The sequence below is a fragment of the Montipora foliosa genome, chromosome 6 (genome assembly GCF_036669935.1).
Source record: "Montipora foliosa isolate CH-2021 chromosome 6, ASM3666993v2, whole genome shotgun sequence".
NCBI classification, from domain to species: Eukaryota; Metazoa; Cnidaria; class Anthozoa; order Scleractinia; family Acroporidae; genus Montipora; species Montipora foliosa.
Window position 1 is genome coordinate 9,860,126 of NC_090874.1, and position 17,500 is coordinate 9,877,625.

General features: G+C 36.1%; 1 protein-coding gene across 1 annotated transcript in view; it reads right to left on the minus strand.

The window, feature by feature from the left end:
• LOC138006619 (phosphatidylinositide phosphatase SAC2-like) overlaps nucleotides 1–17,500 on the minus strand; it is a 41,818-nt gene that overhangs the window by 21,793 nt on the left and 2,525 nt on the right. The window contains exons 3-9 of the mRNA XM_068853058.1: nucleotides 10,852–10,988; nucleotides 9,800–9,913; nucleotides 6,702–6,758; nucleotides 3,819–3,941; nucleotides 3,107–3,163; nucleotides 1,517–1,694; nucleotides 607–674 (exon numbers count right to left, since the gene is read on the minus strand). Coding sequence (XP_068709159.1) covers nucleotides 607–674; nucleotides 1,517–1,694; nucleotides 3,107–3,163; nucleotides 3,819–3,941; nucleotides 6,702–6,758; nucleotides 9,800–9,913; nucleotides 10,852–10,988 — 734 coding nt within the window. The remainder of the gene's footprint in view (nucleotides 1–606; nucleotides 675–1,516; nucleotides 1,695–3,106; nucleotides 3,164–3,818; nucleotides 3,942–6,701; nucleotides 6,759–9,799; nucleotides 9,914–10,851; nucleotides 10,989–17,500) is intronic.

Below are 17,500 nucleotides of genomic sequence, written 5' to 3' on the forward strand. Positions count from 1 at the left end.
TTGACTAGGTACAGCTTATCATGGGCCAGTTCAAAGTGAGTGATAGTTGGCGATAGTTAACGATCACAAAATCAATGATGCATGTAGTTGTTGGTGGTCAATTGGATTCACAAGTTTCAATAATAGGGACCTTAAGCAAGGATGACCCCGATGGCTATGAGAACGCCACATGACAATAAGTTTAATTAGGAATGAATGAATGAATGAATGAATAAATGAATGTGCGTTTTACACTTTGATACATTTCTTTGCCATTCTCATTTTGACAACAACGTGAAATGATCAAATTTGAGGTATAATGTAAAGGACAACAGCACCTGACGAGGAATTTTCAATTTTCTCTCGAAATATCCACACCGTCCTCACCAATTTTATACTTGGAATGTGTACTTACACTTTCCAAGCCGAGTGACTTGGAGTAACGTTCTCGTACCCGTCGTCATCGTCCTTGCTTATGGTCCCTAATCACTGAATGTCAAAGTTCTGCGATCAAAAATTTAATCAAGAACCCTTTGACCAGGGCTTGACAATTGTCAATAAGAAGAGCTTACAAAGATTATGTACAATAAACTACAGAAACAGGGTAAAAGGGTAAACTAATCAAACCTGCTCTGTTTCAACATAATTTGCAACATCTCCAATGTCATCAACACCACGCCTTCTGTACCGTGTTCCTAAAATTGAAAAATTCATACAAACTTTGATAATTATGCGAGTAAATATATGTATATTGTAAATACACAGTAAATGTATTTTATTCAAGTAAAAGATAATAATATTTTATTATTTTTGCCAAGATACATGTACAAGATATCTTGCAGGGATGATGGCTTTCACTGACTGTTTGCACACACAACAATCCAAAGGAGGGAAATGACATCAACAATATCCTCACTAGTGAAGATAGGAAAAATACTCCACTCGGCTCTCGGATGTAGTTTTGTATGAATTTTATGAGTGGTGTATTTTCCATTAAAACACTCCCGTATATATACACTGTTACAGTAATAAATATTATTACGCTGCAACTCCGCTTTCTCCAGATTGAAAGAAAATTCAATGTGTGAAACAAAATAATTTAAATTTGTCATTCATTTCTTTATTTATTTTAGCAATACAGGAGCAAAGTGGCAACTCAGGTAACCCTTTTGTTTCGAAAGAGCGAAGGTGAAAACAAGTTGCAAATTTGAGATTTCTCCAGATATTTTATTGGCAAAGGGAAAAAATTTCAAGAGCAGGGTGAAGAACTACAGCAACAACTGTTTTTAAAGTCAAGCTATCTCATGCATGACCAGTATCCAGTCCATACTGAAATAACATTCGAATTCCTCTTTGCAGCTTCCAAGATTTGGGCTACATGTACAGGCTACACATAATGGGCAATTCCTACCAGGGATGCAGGTTTCCCAAATTTTTGCTCAGGCTGGTATCCCACTCACCAATGAGAGTAAAAATAAACTTTGCCATTAGAAAACCTGTTGTCGACAATGAAATGACTGGGTTTGAATGTTCTTACCAGCTCGAAATACACTCCTTCTGGATATAAGAACCAAATCAAACTCTTCAGGTGGAAATGGTGCAACTCTCCTGTCCTCCCCTTCATCCAGATCTTCTTCTTCAAACGTGTTTATACAGTGTGCTATTTTGCAATAACCTTGAATTATTGGAATTACCCATTTAACGGCAACAGAGTCCTGCAAAATGAAAATGTCATTCATCAATGTTGCAAGTTTGAAATAAAGCAATAAAATTCCTGGTACTAGAGCTATAATCAGAAACAAAAAAAATACATATACTACATATTACTGTATGTTGCCTAAGGCCACTACATTGTAGTCTCTAATTAGTATAATTCAGTGGAAGAGCATCTGAATATTTAGGGTCAGAGATGTACATTGTAAGGTCACTCAGATTTATGTATTACATAATTATACTATATGTAAGTAATTGCCCAAATAATTATGTAGGGTTTTTGATTGCTTTTCAAAGTACCTGACAAGGTCTGAAACTCTCAGAAAATGCTATTTACAATGTTCATTCTTGAGATTGGTGAAAATTAAACTTATTGCATGAAAAAAAGGCCATCAGATTGATTACTCCATTTAGAAGGCAAAGTACATGTACGGTGATGTAATTTCTTGTTAGTTTGAAGGTACATGTACATGTATTGTGCAATTGTCTACAAGTGTTTCTTCACCCCATGGCTTCCTGAGATAACAAATCTCAAATTTATAGCCTCAAAGTACCAGACCTGAAATGGTAAACAGCTGGATGAAACGTCTGGCGTCCAACCTCAAACAAAACCCTCTGATTATGGATAAATAAATACATATAAATAATAAATAAATAAATAAAATTACCTTCCAAAAAAACAATAATTAATATTTATACTGAGATGACAGTGTTTTCCCTCCAAATTCACTCAACAACAGCTGAATTGCCACCCTATCCTCTCACAATAATAAACAAAATAAAAATTAAGGCAACACTGTAGACGGCAGAGGGCCATTTGTGTGCAGCATAGATAGATGTAGTACAAGATTGAGTGTGTTTATGAGAAAGGCTTGGGCTTCAGCATACATGTACATGTACACTCTGACTACATGTAGTTGTTGAAAAAGCAGAATGATGGGATACTGTATTTCCCTATCATATCCCTGAACTACTCCACATTTTAAGTCATCAACTCAGGATAGTATTGAATCCAATCAAAAGTGCACCCTGTAGACCCCATAATACATGTACATGTACCAACTGGATGCAAAATTAACTGATAAAATAATCATGGTGGAGCCCTACCTTTTTAAACTGGACTGAGGGAGCCGTAATGAAAGCCCATGGATACATTGTACATGTACAATTCTCACTCTTTCCTATACCTAAAATTCTTGCCATCACTTTGCTTAATGTACTTTCAGATACAAGTCATTCAGTTTACTTTGGCTTTATACACTGCATTTTGGGGGTAACTACACTGTACGTGACTGCATTGCCAAACACTTTTAGTGTCTTCTGGCCTTAAAAATGTTACGGGAATGCCACATTGGGGGAAGAGTTCTAAATAGTCCTTCCCTATAATTGTACACCATACTATCCCCACCCTTACCTCAACATTTAACAGCTCTTGTACCATGAATGCATTCCAGAAGAACCTCTTGTCGCACTAACAATGAAATGATTACAGTAACTATACCAATAATTTGTCAGCTACATTGTACAGCAATTTAAGCCAACAATAAGAAAAAGTGTTACGTACAATGTACATGGATGGTTGTGTATTCAAATCCCTCTTGGGACTCAAATTCTTCAATTTATAAGGTAAGATAAAAGTCACGCACCAGCCAACTACAAATGGGGCCTATATGGTAGGAGGTAATCCCAGTTTCATTGTAGCATGAAGCAACTGGGAGAATTATTTCTCCCCCACTGGATGGGATGCGACTCCATTGCAGGGTTACTCCCAGCAGTATATCAGTGGTACCCATTTATACACCTGGGTGAAGAGAGACAGTGTGGAGTATCAAAAATTGCAGAGCTACATGTAGGCCTTGAACCAGCGACCCTTGGAATCGGGAGACCAGCGCGCTAACCACTACACCTCTCATAATCTACAATATCAAAAGATATTATAATTATTATAATATCTTTTGATCTACATGTATATCTTTAAAACTTGCCTTAAATTCATTATGCAATTTTAACCTTTTTCCAACCCATTCTGAGGTATACCTTCAATGAAGCTACTGTAACATGTACTGTATAGTTTCTAAACAAGTACATGTATGCAGTAACAATTCTTCCAAATAATTAATCCTTACCCTCATCCAGAGTTGTTCATCATGATTGTATTTCCCACTGCATTGTCTTTGTAGGGAGTTTGTCAAGTCTCCAGTTGGCGAATAATAGAACGAGTCTGAATCATTGAACATCTTCAGCAGTTCCTAAATTGAGGACATGAAAAAGAATGGTGGTTGACCTGCATCTTTTTCGAACCTCTAACTTGATTGAAACTTTATTATAGCCTTTACTGCAGACTGTAGGTTGCATCGTTTTCAGGAGAAGGGCGGTGAAGCGACAGCAAGCGCTTTCCATCTCTTGATGCAGCCTGGGTTTAATTCCCAGATTCACTACAGTTCATGGGTTCAGTTGGTTGGTTCTCTTCTCTTCTCTGCTCTGCTCCGAGAAGTTTATGATGGATACAGATAAGCTGCACCCTGAATTCAGCAGCTCAAATTTTGGAGAAAACGTTTTTTGAAAGAAAGTAAAAGAAATCCAAACTAGTCTTCCTCATCCACTGTCCATGGAACGTACATGTATGTAAACTCACTGTTAACATCAAAACGGAAAATACTTCAAAGTCTTACCCACAATTTTAGCACTTTTAATTAAATTATAGAATGAATATCATTTCTACCAATTTTTTCTGACAGGAATTTCTTCATTCAACACAGTTTTCCATAAATTTTTGCAATGCAACAAGACCATGAGCAAAACGTTAACTTTGTAGCTTAGGAGACGTGAAAATGGAAAACTGGACACGGGAAGCAGCCTTTTCAAGTGTTCCCACAGATACATGTGTAAGCCGCACCCCTGATTTTAGGGAAAAAAGTGTGGCTTATCTGCGGGTGTTTACAGTACTTTGATTTTACCTTTTCCTGAAAACCAACCTTTGATTTGATCAGGTTTACAGTATTTCATCTGATTTCATTTTGATTTTCCAACCAAGTAGTAGAGCACTTCTGCTTGGCTGGATAACCTTGAGACTTTATAGTACACTGTAATTATGTTGTAATAATTTATAAATTATTATTTTAATAATAATGTTAATAGTACATTGTACAGTTACGTAACTTGTCTTCTGCAATTCCCTAATTTCCTTTGCTAGATCTTTGCACTTGTTTCTCTCTCTCATTATTTTACACAGCCCTATTATTATAATTACAGTATATAATATATTATTGTTATTGTTATTTTACTGTAGTAGTATTGTTGTCTGCCACCAACTGACTATTGTATTTCACAACCACAAACAACCTTAATTAAAATTATGTCATACAATCAGGCCTTCTGATATTATGCGATGGTGCGATTTCGCACAATCGACCTCAAATCGCATCCGATCGCACAATTCACGAAAAATCGCATAATTTACAAAAGGACGCACAAAATTCATAAAATGAAACATAAATCAACACGTTTATTAGAAATTCCTGCATAAATACGCCATTTTTAAGATGATTTATCTTGGAAAAAGGCTAAAAAACCTTTTCACCTTCGATTTCGTAAACATTCGAGGTTCAAGGCTTTATTTTTCATGTCGGGGACCTGGTTCGAGTCTCCTTCTATTGGTGCAACACAAACATGCCCTTATATACACACCACTGAAATGACACAGTTGCCTTCTCTTAGAGAAGAGATTTGTGAAAAATAAGCCAAGTTGTAAGTTTTTCGGCAAAATGTAGTTTCTTTCGTTGAAAACTGATAAAAACTTATTCATGCATAAGTTTGTTGTGAAAACGCTCGCTTTTTCTTCGACGAAGAAGGAAGTTCCCACCTTCCGCCCAATCTCACAGCTCACGATCAAGCAAGAAACGCTCCACGTGGACGATGGACTGATGTTTTTCTGGTCGTGCAATATTAGGGCCTTTTATACGAGAGAAAATAAGCCGCGGTTTACTCTAGCCACGGTGTACAAAATACGCAAAAGGAACTATTTATACGAATAGATATTCCCTGGTCAATATAAGCCGCGGCTTGAAAAAGACGTGAACGTAGATTTTGTACCATTTATACGGTACAGGGTGAACATTCGAGTCTTCTGTAAGCCGTGGCCAGAGAAACCCGCGGCTTATTTTCTCTCGTATAAATGGGGGTATGGCCCTATTGTGATTGACCACCTTCGGAAGTTCGTGGTTGACAAGCACCTTGATCATTCATTTGGCACTTTAGCTGTGTCCTTTCAACTTTTAACGTGGTGCACCGGTAGTGCAGAAGACCTCATTTTTTTTATTTATCCCAACTAATGCCGATCGAGATACGTAATTACTGTTCCTTTGTGTTCAAAAATGTCTTTAGGGCAGCAAAAAAGTGTTTTTCTTATCCTGAAACCTTATAAAACAAGCTTAAAATTGCTGAGGAAAAAAATCGCATAATTTACATTATTTATCGCATAATTGGCCTTTTTAATCGCACAAAAAATCGCATAATTTGCATTTTTTAATCGCACCCTATCAGAAGGCCTGTACAATACAAACAGAATACAACCACAATAGAGAATATCCGACTGATACTGTGAAGATCTTTAATCAATCAAGGGTTGAGTTGAAACTGGGGCTCAGAAAGTTAGTTTAAACGCACAAAAATCGCATAATTTGCATTTTTTAATCGCACCCTATCAGAAGGCCTGTACAATACAAACAGAATACAACCACAATAGAGAATATCCGACTGATACTGTGAAGATCTTTAATCAATCAAGGGTTGAGTTGAAACTGGGGCTCAGAAAGTTAGTCAACAATGCCTGACAGCAAAAATGCGACTGACAAAAGCACTGAACAAGTGACTTTAATACATGTAAGGTCCCTCACGCCGCCCCCAAGGTGTGTGAGAAAACATTTACCACTTCTTTCATTCCTCAGCCAGTGGAAAATACAACGTTTTACTGACCACCCCTATAAATAATTATTGTTAGTGTTACATACTTCGACAAATCTTCTCTCTAATTTTTCTTTGTCCTTTAAGTCCTTGTCCTTGACATTCTGTAAAATGTAACACCAGGGTTATTAAAAAGATTTTAATAACAAAGAGAATGCTACATTTAAAGCAAAAAGTACTAGGCCCCCCTTGTGTTTTCTCATTTTACTGGCAGGAAAATAATTGTACCTTAAAGTTTCCAAAGTAGTAAATACTGTAGGTAAGAAGTAGAAAGTCACTGGCAATTGCACATTGTCCACATCACTTTTAACAATCCTCTTACGTTGGCTCAAACCAGATTCAACACTTTCACGAGACCTTGTTATCAGAAGGATTGACCACTACAACACTTTATCACATAAGAGCAATTATGGTTATGGTACCATGTGAAACATCAGTTATTGGCTTTAGTTGCTCATACATGGATCTGAAAAACAAACTTGGTGACCCCAATTTTTTAATGCACATTAGAGTGATCAGCAGGCCAAGATGAAACTTTTTGCAAAGTTTAAAAAAATTCCGGAGTGGATTCACAGCTACCTTAAATTTTCAATTATTTAAGGTTGCTCTGAATCCGCTTCTCAGAATTTTTTTAAACTTTGCAGAAAGTTTCATTCTGGCATGCTTATTACATTTCAGAAATATAACATGGGGGTCACCCAGTTCATTTTTGAGATAATTATGTGCAGCTAAAGCCAAAATATGGGGTGTTTTTGCAGGACGTTCCTGTTAATGTCGCAGTAACTTTTTACATCACAAAAATGACATATCTTTTCCAGCAATAATTTAGTGTTTGATATGATACCATAACATTGCTGTTAACTGATAAAGTGTTGTAGTGTGAAACCTTCTGATAAGAACGTTTCTTTCAACTGTTGAAACTGGTTTGAGTAAGTCCTAAGTTACGACAATATTTAACAAATTTATTATTCCCCGATGGACAGGTGAATATTGGGGACTAAAACCAAGACAAAGTCAAGGTTTTTATTCATCGATATTCACTGAGCCCGAGGTGATTATTGTTATAGTACTACATTGGGTGATTATTTGAAAAAAAAAAAAAAAAAGCATTTTCTTTAAACAATAATCAATTAATTTTTTTCTATCTCAGGGCGTGACAAAATGGCTTGCGGGATTATCACATAATAGTCACCTCATGTGACACCAATCAGCCCAAAGAATTTTCAATAATCACCTAAAGTATGTTATAATTATATAATTATAATATTTTATTAGTAAGAGGGGCCATGGTTTTTTAGTGGATATGAAGGTTGTTATTAATTTAATAAATAATGTCAGAACAGTAACGAGCTTGGTATAAAAAAAATATATATTTTTGTATTTTATTACTCATTGATACCATGATTCTGTCCGCAAAAGTCCTCATTCGAACAATAGGCCAATGGTGAGAGCAAGAAAAAATTTAATGTCCTTCATTTCAAATGTACATGTGCAATCTCACTGCATTTTATTTAAATTAAGAATATCAAAGTTAATTCTACATACCAACCAAGAGCAAGGATCTATAATTGTCAATACTTCTGGCTATGCAGCCATACATTGTATGCTTTATTATGGGTGGGACCATCAACTGCAGTTATGATTACAGACGGTAATTACACAGTACACTGTACATGTGTATGTCACTCCACTTTCTGACATGTATTAATTAACACACAAGACTGTGAATTGACAGATTATTTGTAACATTGAGCTAACAATAGCTGATTATTATTATTATTATGATAATTATGTTATTATATTATTATTATTATTATTATTTGTTATTGTTATTATATCTTAATTACAGTAAGCTACAATAAATGCGATCACTTATTTTTGTCTTGTGGAGTTTATGGCCAATAAATTATTATTATTACATGTATTATTATTATGATATGTTATTATTATTATTATTATTATATGTTATTATGATATCTTAATTACAGTAAGCTACACTTAATGCGATCACTTATTTTTGTATTGTGGAGTTCATGGTCAATAAATTATTATTATTATTATTATTATTATTATTATTATTTAGCTCTTATTAACCGAGCAGGAGGTCTGTATGGGAGAATCACGACCGAGGTCGAGATTCTCCCATACAGACTGACTAAGCTCGGTTAATAAGATGTTTATTATATGGCAAACAAGAACACATTTGATGTAACTGGTTTGTACTAACTGACATTTTGCTTGCAAACGGCAATGAGTGGCGATGAGCTGAACTTAATTCTGTCAAAGTTTGCTCGTCATCCTCTCTTTTGTCATCATGCTGTTTGGTACTTCCATAAATACATATTGGTAGAAGAAAATACTCTATATTTTTGCATTTTAGTTTGCATCTTTTCACTGCAAAACATTACCCGTCTAGATGCTGGTCTAGATGGGAAAATCTAGACCGCGGTCAATATGGATTTCAGCCAATCAAATTCGTGAACTTGGTAGTTCCCAGTCCTTGTGAGACAGAGCCATATAATAATATTATTACTATTATTATTAATAAACAATAATCACCAACTTAAGCCAATTAAAAGGAACTCAGAAATGACACGGTCTCTTAGCACCACCTGCAGATACTGCATCAAAGGCTGGGTGATCTATAGACAGCTTTATAATAAATTTTGTGTACGATACCTGCTAAACAATGATTATTTCTGCAGTAACTACACATCAAAGGCTGTGACACTAACCATTGCTATCTGAGCTACCGCCTCCCTGACACTAACCTGTCCACTACCTTGCACCTGAAACTGCAACTTGCATGTAAGCACCCACAATATGCAATGTAAACTCCGTCTAAAGTACTACACATTGTTGCGACAACCCCACCAACATAATGATAATTATATTTAATATTAAAATTTTTATTATTTCAATAGATGTACTATACATGTATCTTTTTCATTACGTCTGAATAAGGAAAAGCTTCTATAGACAAGAAATCATAAGCCTCCTATTAGCACAAACACCTCAGTCTATAATGGGAGAAACGCTGATAACTGTCTAACCCATTTCTAGTAAAAACAAATCACAATTTTAATGAACATACATGTAAGTTGAGCTGCTCATTTTCATCTGTGCCTACTTTGCATACAAGTACCTTTTCTTTCAATGTTGAGGCAGCAGTCTTTATTTTGCTCCACGTCTGTCCTAGTCCCCTCTGCTGATTGTCTATGCCCCCTAATCCACTTCCTTTTTGGTGATTTTCACAAAGCTAAAAATAATGTGCACAAAAGGGAAAAAAAATCTTCAGAATTTGTTAATTTAATTCTGTGGTAACCCTTCCTAATAGTATGCATATTAATAACAAAAGAGATAAACTAGGATAACAGACTTACTGTACAGTAATCCATTAATAATTATAATTATTTTTTTATTCCACAAACATGGCTCAAAATCTGCATTCACGGTATTTTTTATGAACCTTATTTCGTGATTTTCTCCTCAGAAGAACCGGAAAAACCCTTTTGAAAAAACAAAATTTGATTGACATCGCTTTAAAAAAAATGTAGCTTAAAACTGTTCAAAAAATTTATACAATGTACCGGTAACAACATTTTTGTGGAAAATCTTAAAATTTCACAGAATGAATCATTAATTTTCATTCACTTTTTACTTTAATACTGGTTAATACATGTAAGTTATTACTTAAGAATGTACAGCAGTAACACATCCTACAAACACCCGAGATAGGCTTTGTCATGTGACCTCCTTCGCTGCAACAGGTTGAGGGATTTAACAAAAATAAGTCCCTGCGACAAGAGATTTATCTGTCTCAAAAGGATTTACTGGTATCTATCGAAAAAGTAGGGGGCAATAACTTAAGGAGTAGCAGGCGCAATTCGCCAGTTACTGGCTTCTAATGAAACCGCTGAAGACTGGATGCTTGTCTGTCACACCTACCCACTGCTCAACAGCATTTTGACTAAAAACGTTTCAAATGGGACGGGAGGGACAGCAACAAGCAATGTTCCCTTATGATGGCGTCCTCTCATCACAGCTTTCACCTCTTCTTTCTTAAATATTTAGCTACATGTATGCCTAGTCAGCTAGTCTTCCCATGAGAAAGTCTCATGACCCTTTTTTTTCACAAACTTCACACAAACTACCAGGACGACCTCTACAAAATATAAACTATTAAGTGTAGCTTACATCGAGCTCAAATTCAGGTGATTCATTAGCTGATAGTGTCAACACAGCAACTCTATCAATCCTATAAACTTCATGATCGCCTGGTAAATTGCCGAGCAGTGTTCTCTTGGAAATCACAAGCAGCCTCCAGTCAGCACCTGTTGGTAATTTGTACAAGTCAAGGATTAATACTAGCCTCAAAGTAAATTTGAAGATTTTACACTACCTACCTAGTGTAGCATCACATTATTTAATGGAGGGAACACAGTTTTTGACTGATTAACCCATTCGCTCCTCTGGTGTCCTAGGATGCCCCAATTGGCGAGTAAAACCATCTGGCGTTAGGCAGAGTTAAACTCATCGCTAATAGGTGAGCTTTGGAACTGGTGCGGTGCGAGACAAAAGCAACAAGCTAGACAAAAGCAACAACCAAGGACTGAAAAGACATACAGTGTACCTCGGTGGCGTGAGCCTGGAGCCTCAGTTCTATGCGAAAAGTCGGTTAAAAATGAAAAAAAAAAGTTTTGAACAAACATTAAAGCTCAAACTGTGGACTTTTGAGAGCATGCTATTTAAAGCCATTTTCGTGCTTGTGTTCGTCATATAAATCTTCTGCATTGATCTTCTTAAAGATTTGGCCCAGCAAAAACTAGAAGTTTGAGGAGAGTTGCTCAGTCAAAGTGAGAATGACCAGACCTGGTCGTTACCATATTGGCTACAGCTGGCTAAAATTACAATTTAAAAGGATGATTTTGGGCCGTTTAAAAAATAGTAGATTTGTTTTATTTCCCTTTGAATTCTTTCTCAAACTGTTTGCTACACAGGTTTGCATCAGAAAAAAGGCAACCAACATTCGTCTTCAACTGATGCTTGCCAGTTGAGCAATGCACAATAAGAAAGCGCTAGCCCGAAACGTCGTTCCCCTAGGCCCAGGCTATTGGACAGCCTTTTAGTCATGCCCTGTTACTATTATCATTGATTCTTATTGTGATCATCAATAATAAATTTATTATTGACCTGCAAAGAAGTTGCACATATTTAACAAATCAAAAGTGGTTCAGCGTTGTCTGTACTCTTAACGACAACGATATTCGTCATCACAGTGGTCAAAATGTTGTGGACTCACTCACGAGGCGTAGCCGAGTGAGTCTACAACAAAATTTTGACCACTGTGATGACGAATATCGTGGTCATTAAGAGTACAGACAATGCTGAACCACTTTTGATTTGTTTTTTACCACAATATTCAACGCCAAAGAAAGTGTTTATTTCAGAGTGTGACCAAATCATAACACAAGGAAAGAGCAAGCATTGTCTATATACATGTAACTTTCTCGTAATATGATTGGTTTATTTCCCAAAATAAGCGTTCCTGATTTGCTATTACATAGTACATTGCGTGACAATTTGATGCGAGCATGACGCAAGGAGCGCCGTCTAGACTCTTATCAACAACGGCAAATTAGCCAATCAGATGGTGAGATTAAAAGCAATTGTGGTAAAAAGTGAAATAAATGTTAACTCAATTTTAAAATAATTAATTAATGGGAAACACAAATCCAATACATTGACCAGAAAATAATGACCCAAAAAATAAGCATGGGACTGAAAAGTGGGAGTCAAGGCTAAATACATTGTACAGGCCTTCCCTGGTGAAAATCCTTAAAGGATCTTTAAAGATCTTCAAAGATCTTCAAAGACCTGACAAAGATCTTTAAAGATGAAGATCTTCAGAGGATCCTTGAAGGATCTTTAAAGGATCTTCAAAGGTTTTCTAACATTGAGGACTCTTGGGATACTTCATCAAGATCCTTGAGGAAATTATCAGGATCTTGCAAAGATCTTACCAAGATCCTCACACAAAATCTTGGAAAGATCCTCAAAAGGATCCTTGAAGATCCTCAAAGAGTGACTGAGGATCTTACAAGGATCTTAAAAGGATCCTTGAAAGGATCTTAATAAAATCTTTGACAGGATCCTTAAAGATCATACTAGGATCTTTTGAGGATCTTTGAAGGATCCTTATAGTGATCTTGAAAGAAACCTGAAAAGGATCCTCGAAAGATCCTCAAGGATTGTATGAGGATCCTTTAAGGATCCTAAAAGAATCTTCAGAGGTATCTTGAAAAGATCTTTATCAGGATCCTTAAAGATCCTATGAGGATCCTTCAAGGATCTTAAAGGGATCCTTAAAGTGATCTTGAAAGGATCTTTGTTACGATCCTTGAAAGATCCTATGAGGATCCTTCAAGGATCTTAAAAGGATCCTTATAGTAATCTTGAAAGGAACTTTATTAGGATCCTTGAAAGATCCTATGAGGATCCTTCACGGATCTTAAAAGGAACCTTAAAGTGATCTTGAAAGTCTCTGTTAGGATCCTTGAAAGATCCTATGAGGATCTTTCAAGGATCTAAAAAGGATCTTTAGAGTGATCTTGATCCTTCAAGGATAAGGATCTTATAAGGACCTTTTTAGGAGTGAAGTGTATAAAATCCCTAAAGATCCTATGAGGTATTACGTACATGTACCCTCAAGCATCGTTAAGGAACCAAACTTTGAACATAAAAATAATCACGCTGTACACGAATCAATTAAAACGAAAACGTTTATTCTGATGTAATTCATTGATTGTCGGAAATATCAGTAACAGATTACCTTGTTTGATGAACTCGTAATAGCTGCAGGCCGGGCCAGAAGCAATATGAAACAATATACTCTCGAAATATCAAAGAATTCGTGTCAGCGCGTAATCCTTAAAAAAAATACCAGGGCTAAAATACAGAATTCAGGGCCACATCTAGAGACTCTAGTGACGAATCGGCTCGATCAGTATCTTTTCACATTCCTTTAAGGGTTAATTCGATGATTCTGCTATGATTTTTGCTCACTTTTTCTTTAAAGTACAGTCCGATGAATCGGAGGGTTGTAATCCTCCGCCATCTTGGATAAAACGCGAGAGATAAGACTGGAAACTAGTGAGCCATTTCCCTTTTGGTCAGCAGTCACCAACGATGGCTCCTCTTACAGTTCGGCGGTTTTATTCTAAGTTTGAATCAACGAGCATAAATCTTATGATTCATGAATGTTTTGCCCTTTAAATACTGATTCAAAACGAGGAAATGCATACAGCAATCCAAGTACAAAGGTAGGCGCTAATTATAAGCAGATAATATTTGAGTTGATGACTTATTGTTCTTAAAAATGACGATAGACTAAATCGGCTAACTCAACCAATTCAAATCTCTCGGGGTTAAGATTCTTTGTGTGTTTAATTTGCATGGCAATGAAGCATTCACATTTAAAATGATATGGTAATACTGGAACAAAACGTTTTATTTCGAAAAGATTTTAATAGCGTACAACATTGAGTTAGCCGAAATTCGAACTTTTCAAACTTCAAGTCCCAAAATAATTTGACATGTACAGGCAAGGATTATAATTCGGCTTACTTGCTCTAATCCTGTAAAAAATAGGTGAACCTTTAACGAGATTACTTACTAGTAATAAGGTTTACATCAAAAGAGTGGTTGTTACAAATTATATGATTGGCAAAGGATCCTTTCGATTCTCTGTAAATGCTACGTGTCTGAGGTTCATAGCAATTTTCAAATTAAAGGTTAGGTGACGCACATTTATTTCCACTTCCACGGCATGACTTGCGAGTACATGTGGAATTCATGATAATCAATATGAGTAATTTGCCCTTATGGCTTTGTTTTTCTTTCAGGATGCGTAACTGCAAAATATTCAGAAAAAGTTCTCAAAAAGCAGCCTCAGCCGACAATAGCACCAAATACTGAGTGAAGAAAAAAATTAGTAATAAAAAGATAGATAAAATGAAATAAATGTACAAATGTGTTAGGTAAAATCAAACGTTATTGTTGTAGTGCATGTACTTGTACTTGTAATGTTTATCTTTCGCTGTTTTTCTAGGCTACAATTTAAGGTTTTTGTCTTATTTTTAAGAAACATTTTCTCAATAAAAATGGCTGTTTGTGAAAATATTTTAAATATTCCCAGCCATATCTTCGATATTAATGAGTACTTGATAAAAACTGTATGAGTATCTATATTTTATCTCTATTGTTTCTATGATTATTAATATACATTCAAGTCATATTATAGGTAATTTTGAGAAATTGGTTTACTGTATGCAGCTAGACTTTTAATTAATGGATAACCATGCATGTGACCAAATAACTCCAAAAGCTACTATGATTGTCAGTTGAATAAGATGTGAGCAAAGTTGTCACAGAGTTTCAATGTTAAAACAACAATGTTGTCAAAGACAACTTGATCCACATCAAGTCTGTGAAAAATAATAGTCAGTGCATCATTTGTTCAGGTTTGTTACATTTTTATTGTATTCTTCCCATCCCTTTGACCCAGGAGTTAGTGCCAATTTTGGATAACAAGCCAGGGTGATAAGCCTTACCAAACTTCACTTGCATCTTACTCAAGTGAGAATCGTAGTGTGTGGCTGTTTTTCATTCAGTTCAATAAAGAATGCTAGCAAATAAAGTCGGATATTGATTTCCCATGATTCATCATTGTTATTTTACTTCAATCATACTTAGCATAACATAAATAGTTTACAGACAAATGAAGCATTTTATGTATTGAAGTTTCTGTTTTACAGAAAGAAAGCTCCTTTTTCCAGGTTAAATAAAAGAATTTGTACATCAAACTGCAGTCCAATAAGTGCAATTCAGGGTGAGAAGGTGGACAATAAAATTAATAATTTTGGCTAAGTTCCTGTAAAGTCCTAAATGATATTTAAACATAAACATCCTCAAGGATCTTGCAAATGATCTTGGCAAGGGTTTTTGAAGATCCTCAAGGATCTTGCACCAGATCTTTGAAGATCCTTAAGGATCTTGGATATGGTTTTTGAAGATCCCCAAGGATCTTTGGTTGGTTCCTTCAACATCCTCAAGGATCTTTGATGATCTTCAAAGATCTTGGTCAGGATCTTTAAAAATCCTTGAGGATCTTGCACAGGATCTTGGACAGGATCTTCGAAGATCTTCAAGGATCTTGGACAGGATCTTCGAAGATCCTCAAGGATCCTTGAAGATCTTGGCAAGGATCTTTGAGGATCTTGGCAAGAAAGGCTAAGATCTTTAAGGATCTTTAAGGATCCTAGGTAGGATCCTTGAGGATTTGAGAAAAGATCCTTAGAAAGATCCTCAAAAAGATCTTTAAGGAGTCTTTAAGGATCTTCAAAGATCCTTCAAAGATTTTCACCAGGGTTACAGCCACTTGCCTAGTATACATATGCATATTAAATTGTTGTCCCCTTTTTAGAGAGACTTTTCATATTGTTTTCCAGACATATTTATGAGCATGTTTTATTGCCATCTTCAATTCAAGCTTAAATAAGGATTATTAAGTACAGTGTAGTGTATATTATAGGGCTAACAAAAATACAGGGCAACCCAAGTTTGCATTCAACAATAGACCATATTCGTATTCTTAGTATTGGACTGGAACTAGCTTGCAATGGAGGCTAATGCGGGGAAGTCTTTTCAAATGCAAATACTTTTTACTCGTGGATATATCCACGAGTTTTGGTGAGGTTCTTTATGCAAATGTGTCACTCCTGCGTAACCGGAAGTTCGATCTGATTAGCCAATCCGGATGGAAAATCACAACACGGCTTAGAAAGCTGTGACTTCCTGTTCGCTTGGTTGTGCGCCGCCATTGCTGTTTGCGGAGTGTTTGAGCACCTTCCGCTGCATTTAGATGCAAGAGACTGAAGAATTAAAGAAATGGCGTCATTCTAAGGTGAATCAAAAGATTCTGAACAAGTACACAATGGTTCAACATTAATTGTGCACCGCCTTTCACTCACGAACTCGTAGACTTCAATGCATGTCGAAATTGAATCGACAGACACATGGTGAGAAGACAGTCTCTGTGGATCCCCTAAGCTCACGGGGGATTAATAAATTCCATTTGGAAGGTGACTTCCATTTGGAGAGTGAAATCGAAGCTATCAAAGTATACCAATTATGTTTATCAAAGCTATCACGAAGTTCTGTAAGCTAATGAGTCACCAAAGCCACATGAATCCAACTTGAACAACATCAGAGACATGAAAAACAGTGAGGCAACCAAGCAACTCATGCTTCCAGACACTAGTACTTGTGTGGCGGACCATAATGACGAACTGTCGAAAGACTTGGTCATTGATTATGTAAGGAAACTGATGAGGAATCCGTATCAATCTCCTGCGATAGAGCAAGGGCTGCGGGGCAGAAAACCTTCCAGAATTCCTTTATACAAGAAGACGTCGAGCTTGTTTTATAAAGACAGGGTACATGTAATTAGAAGGTGTATTGTGCATTATTTAAAGAAGAACGAACCGAGCTTGTCTGAATTGAGAAAGTGTTTATCTCTTGCTTTTGGAAAACAATAATTATTATATTGCAGTAAGAATGTCTAAACCTAGACCGCAACTCAGACGTAACAAATCGTCGAGAGTAGGAGATTCTAATTTTCATTCATTTGTTGATTACCCGCAGGACTCCTAAACACAAAAAAGACTGGTCAGTTCTATTGTGTATTCAAGATCAATCTGTTACTAAGCATTCAACAAAATTGAACCAACGAAATAATAGTTATTGTCTATCAAGAGAAAAGCTATTGATATCAGGAGACAATGAA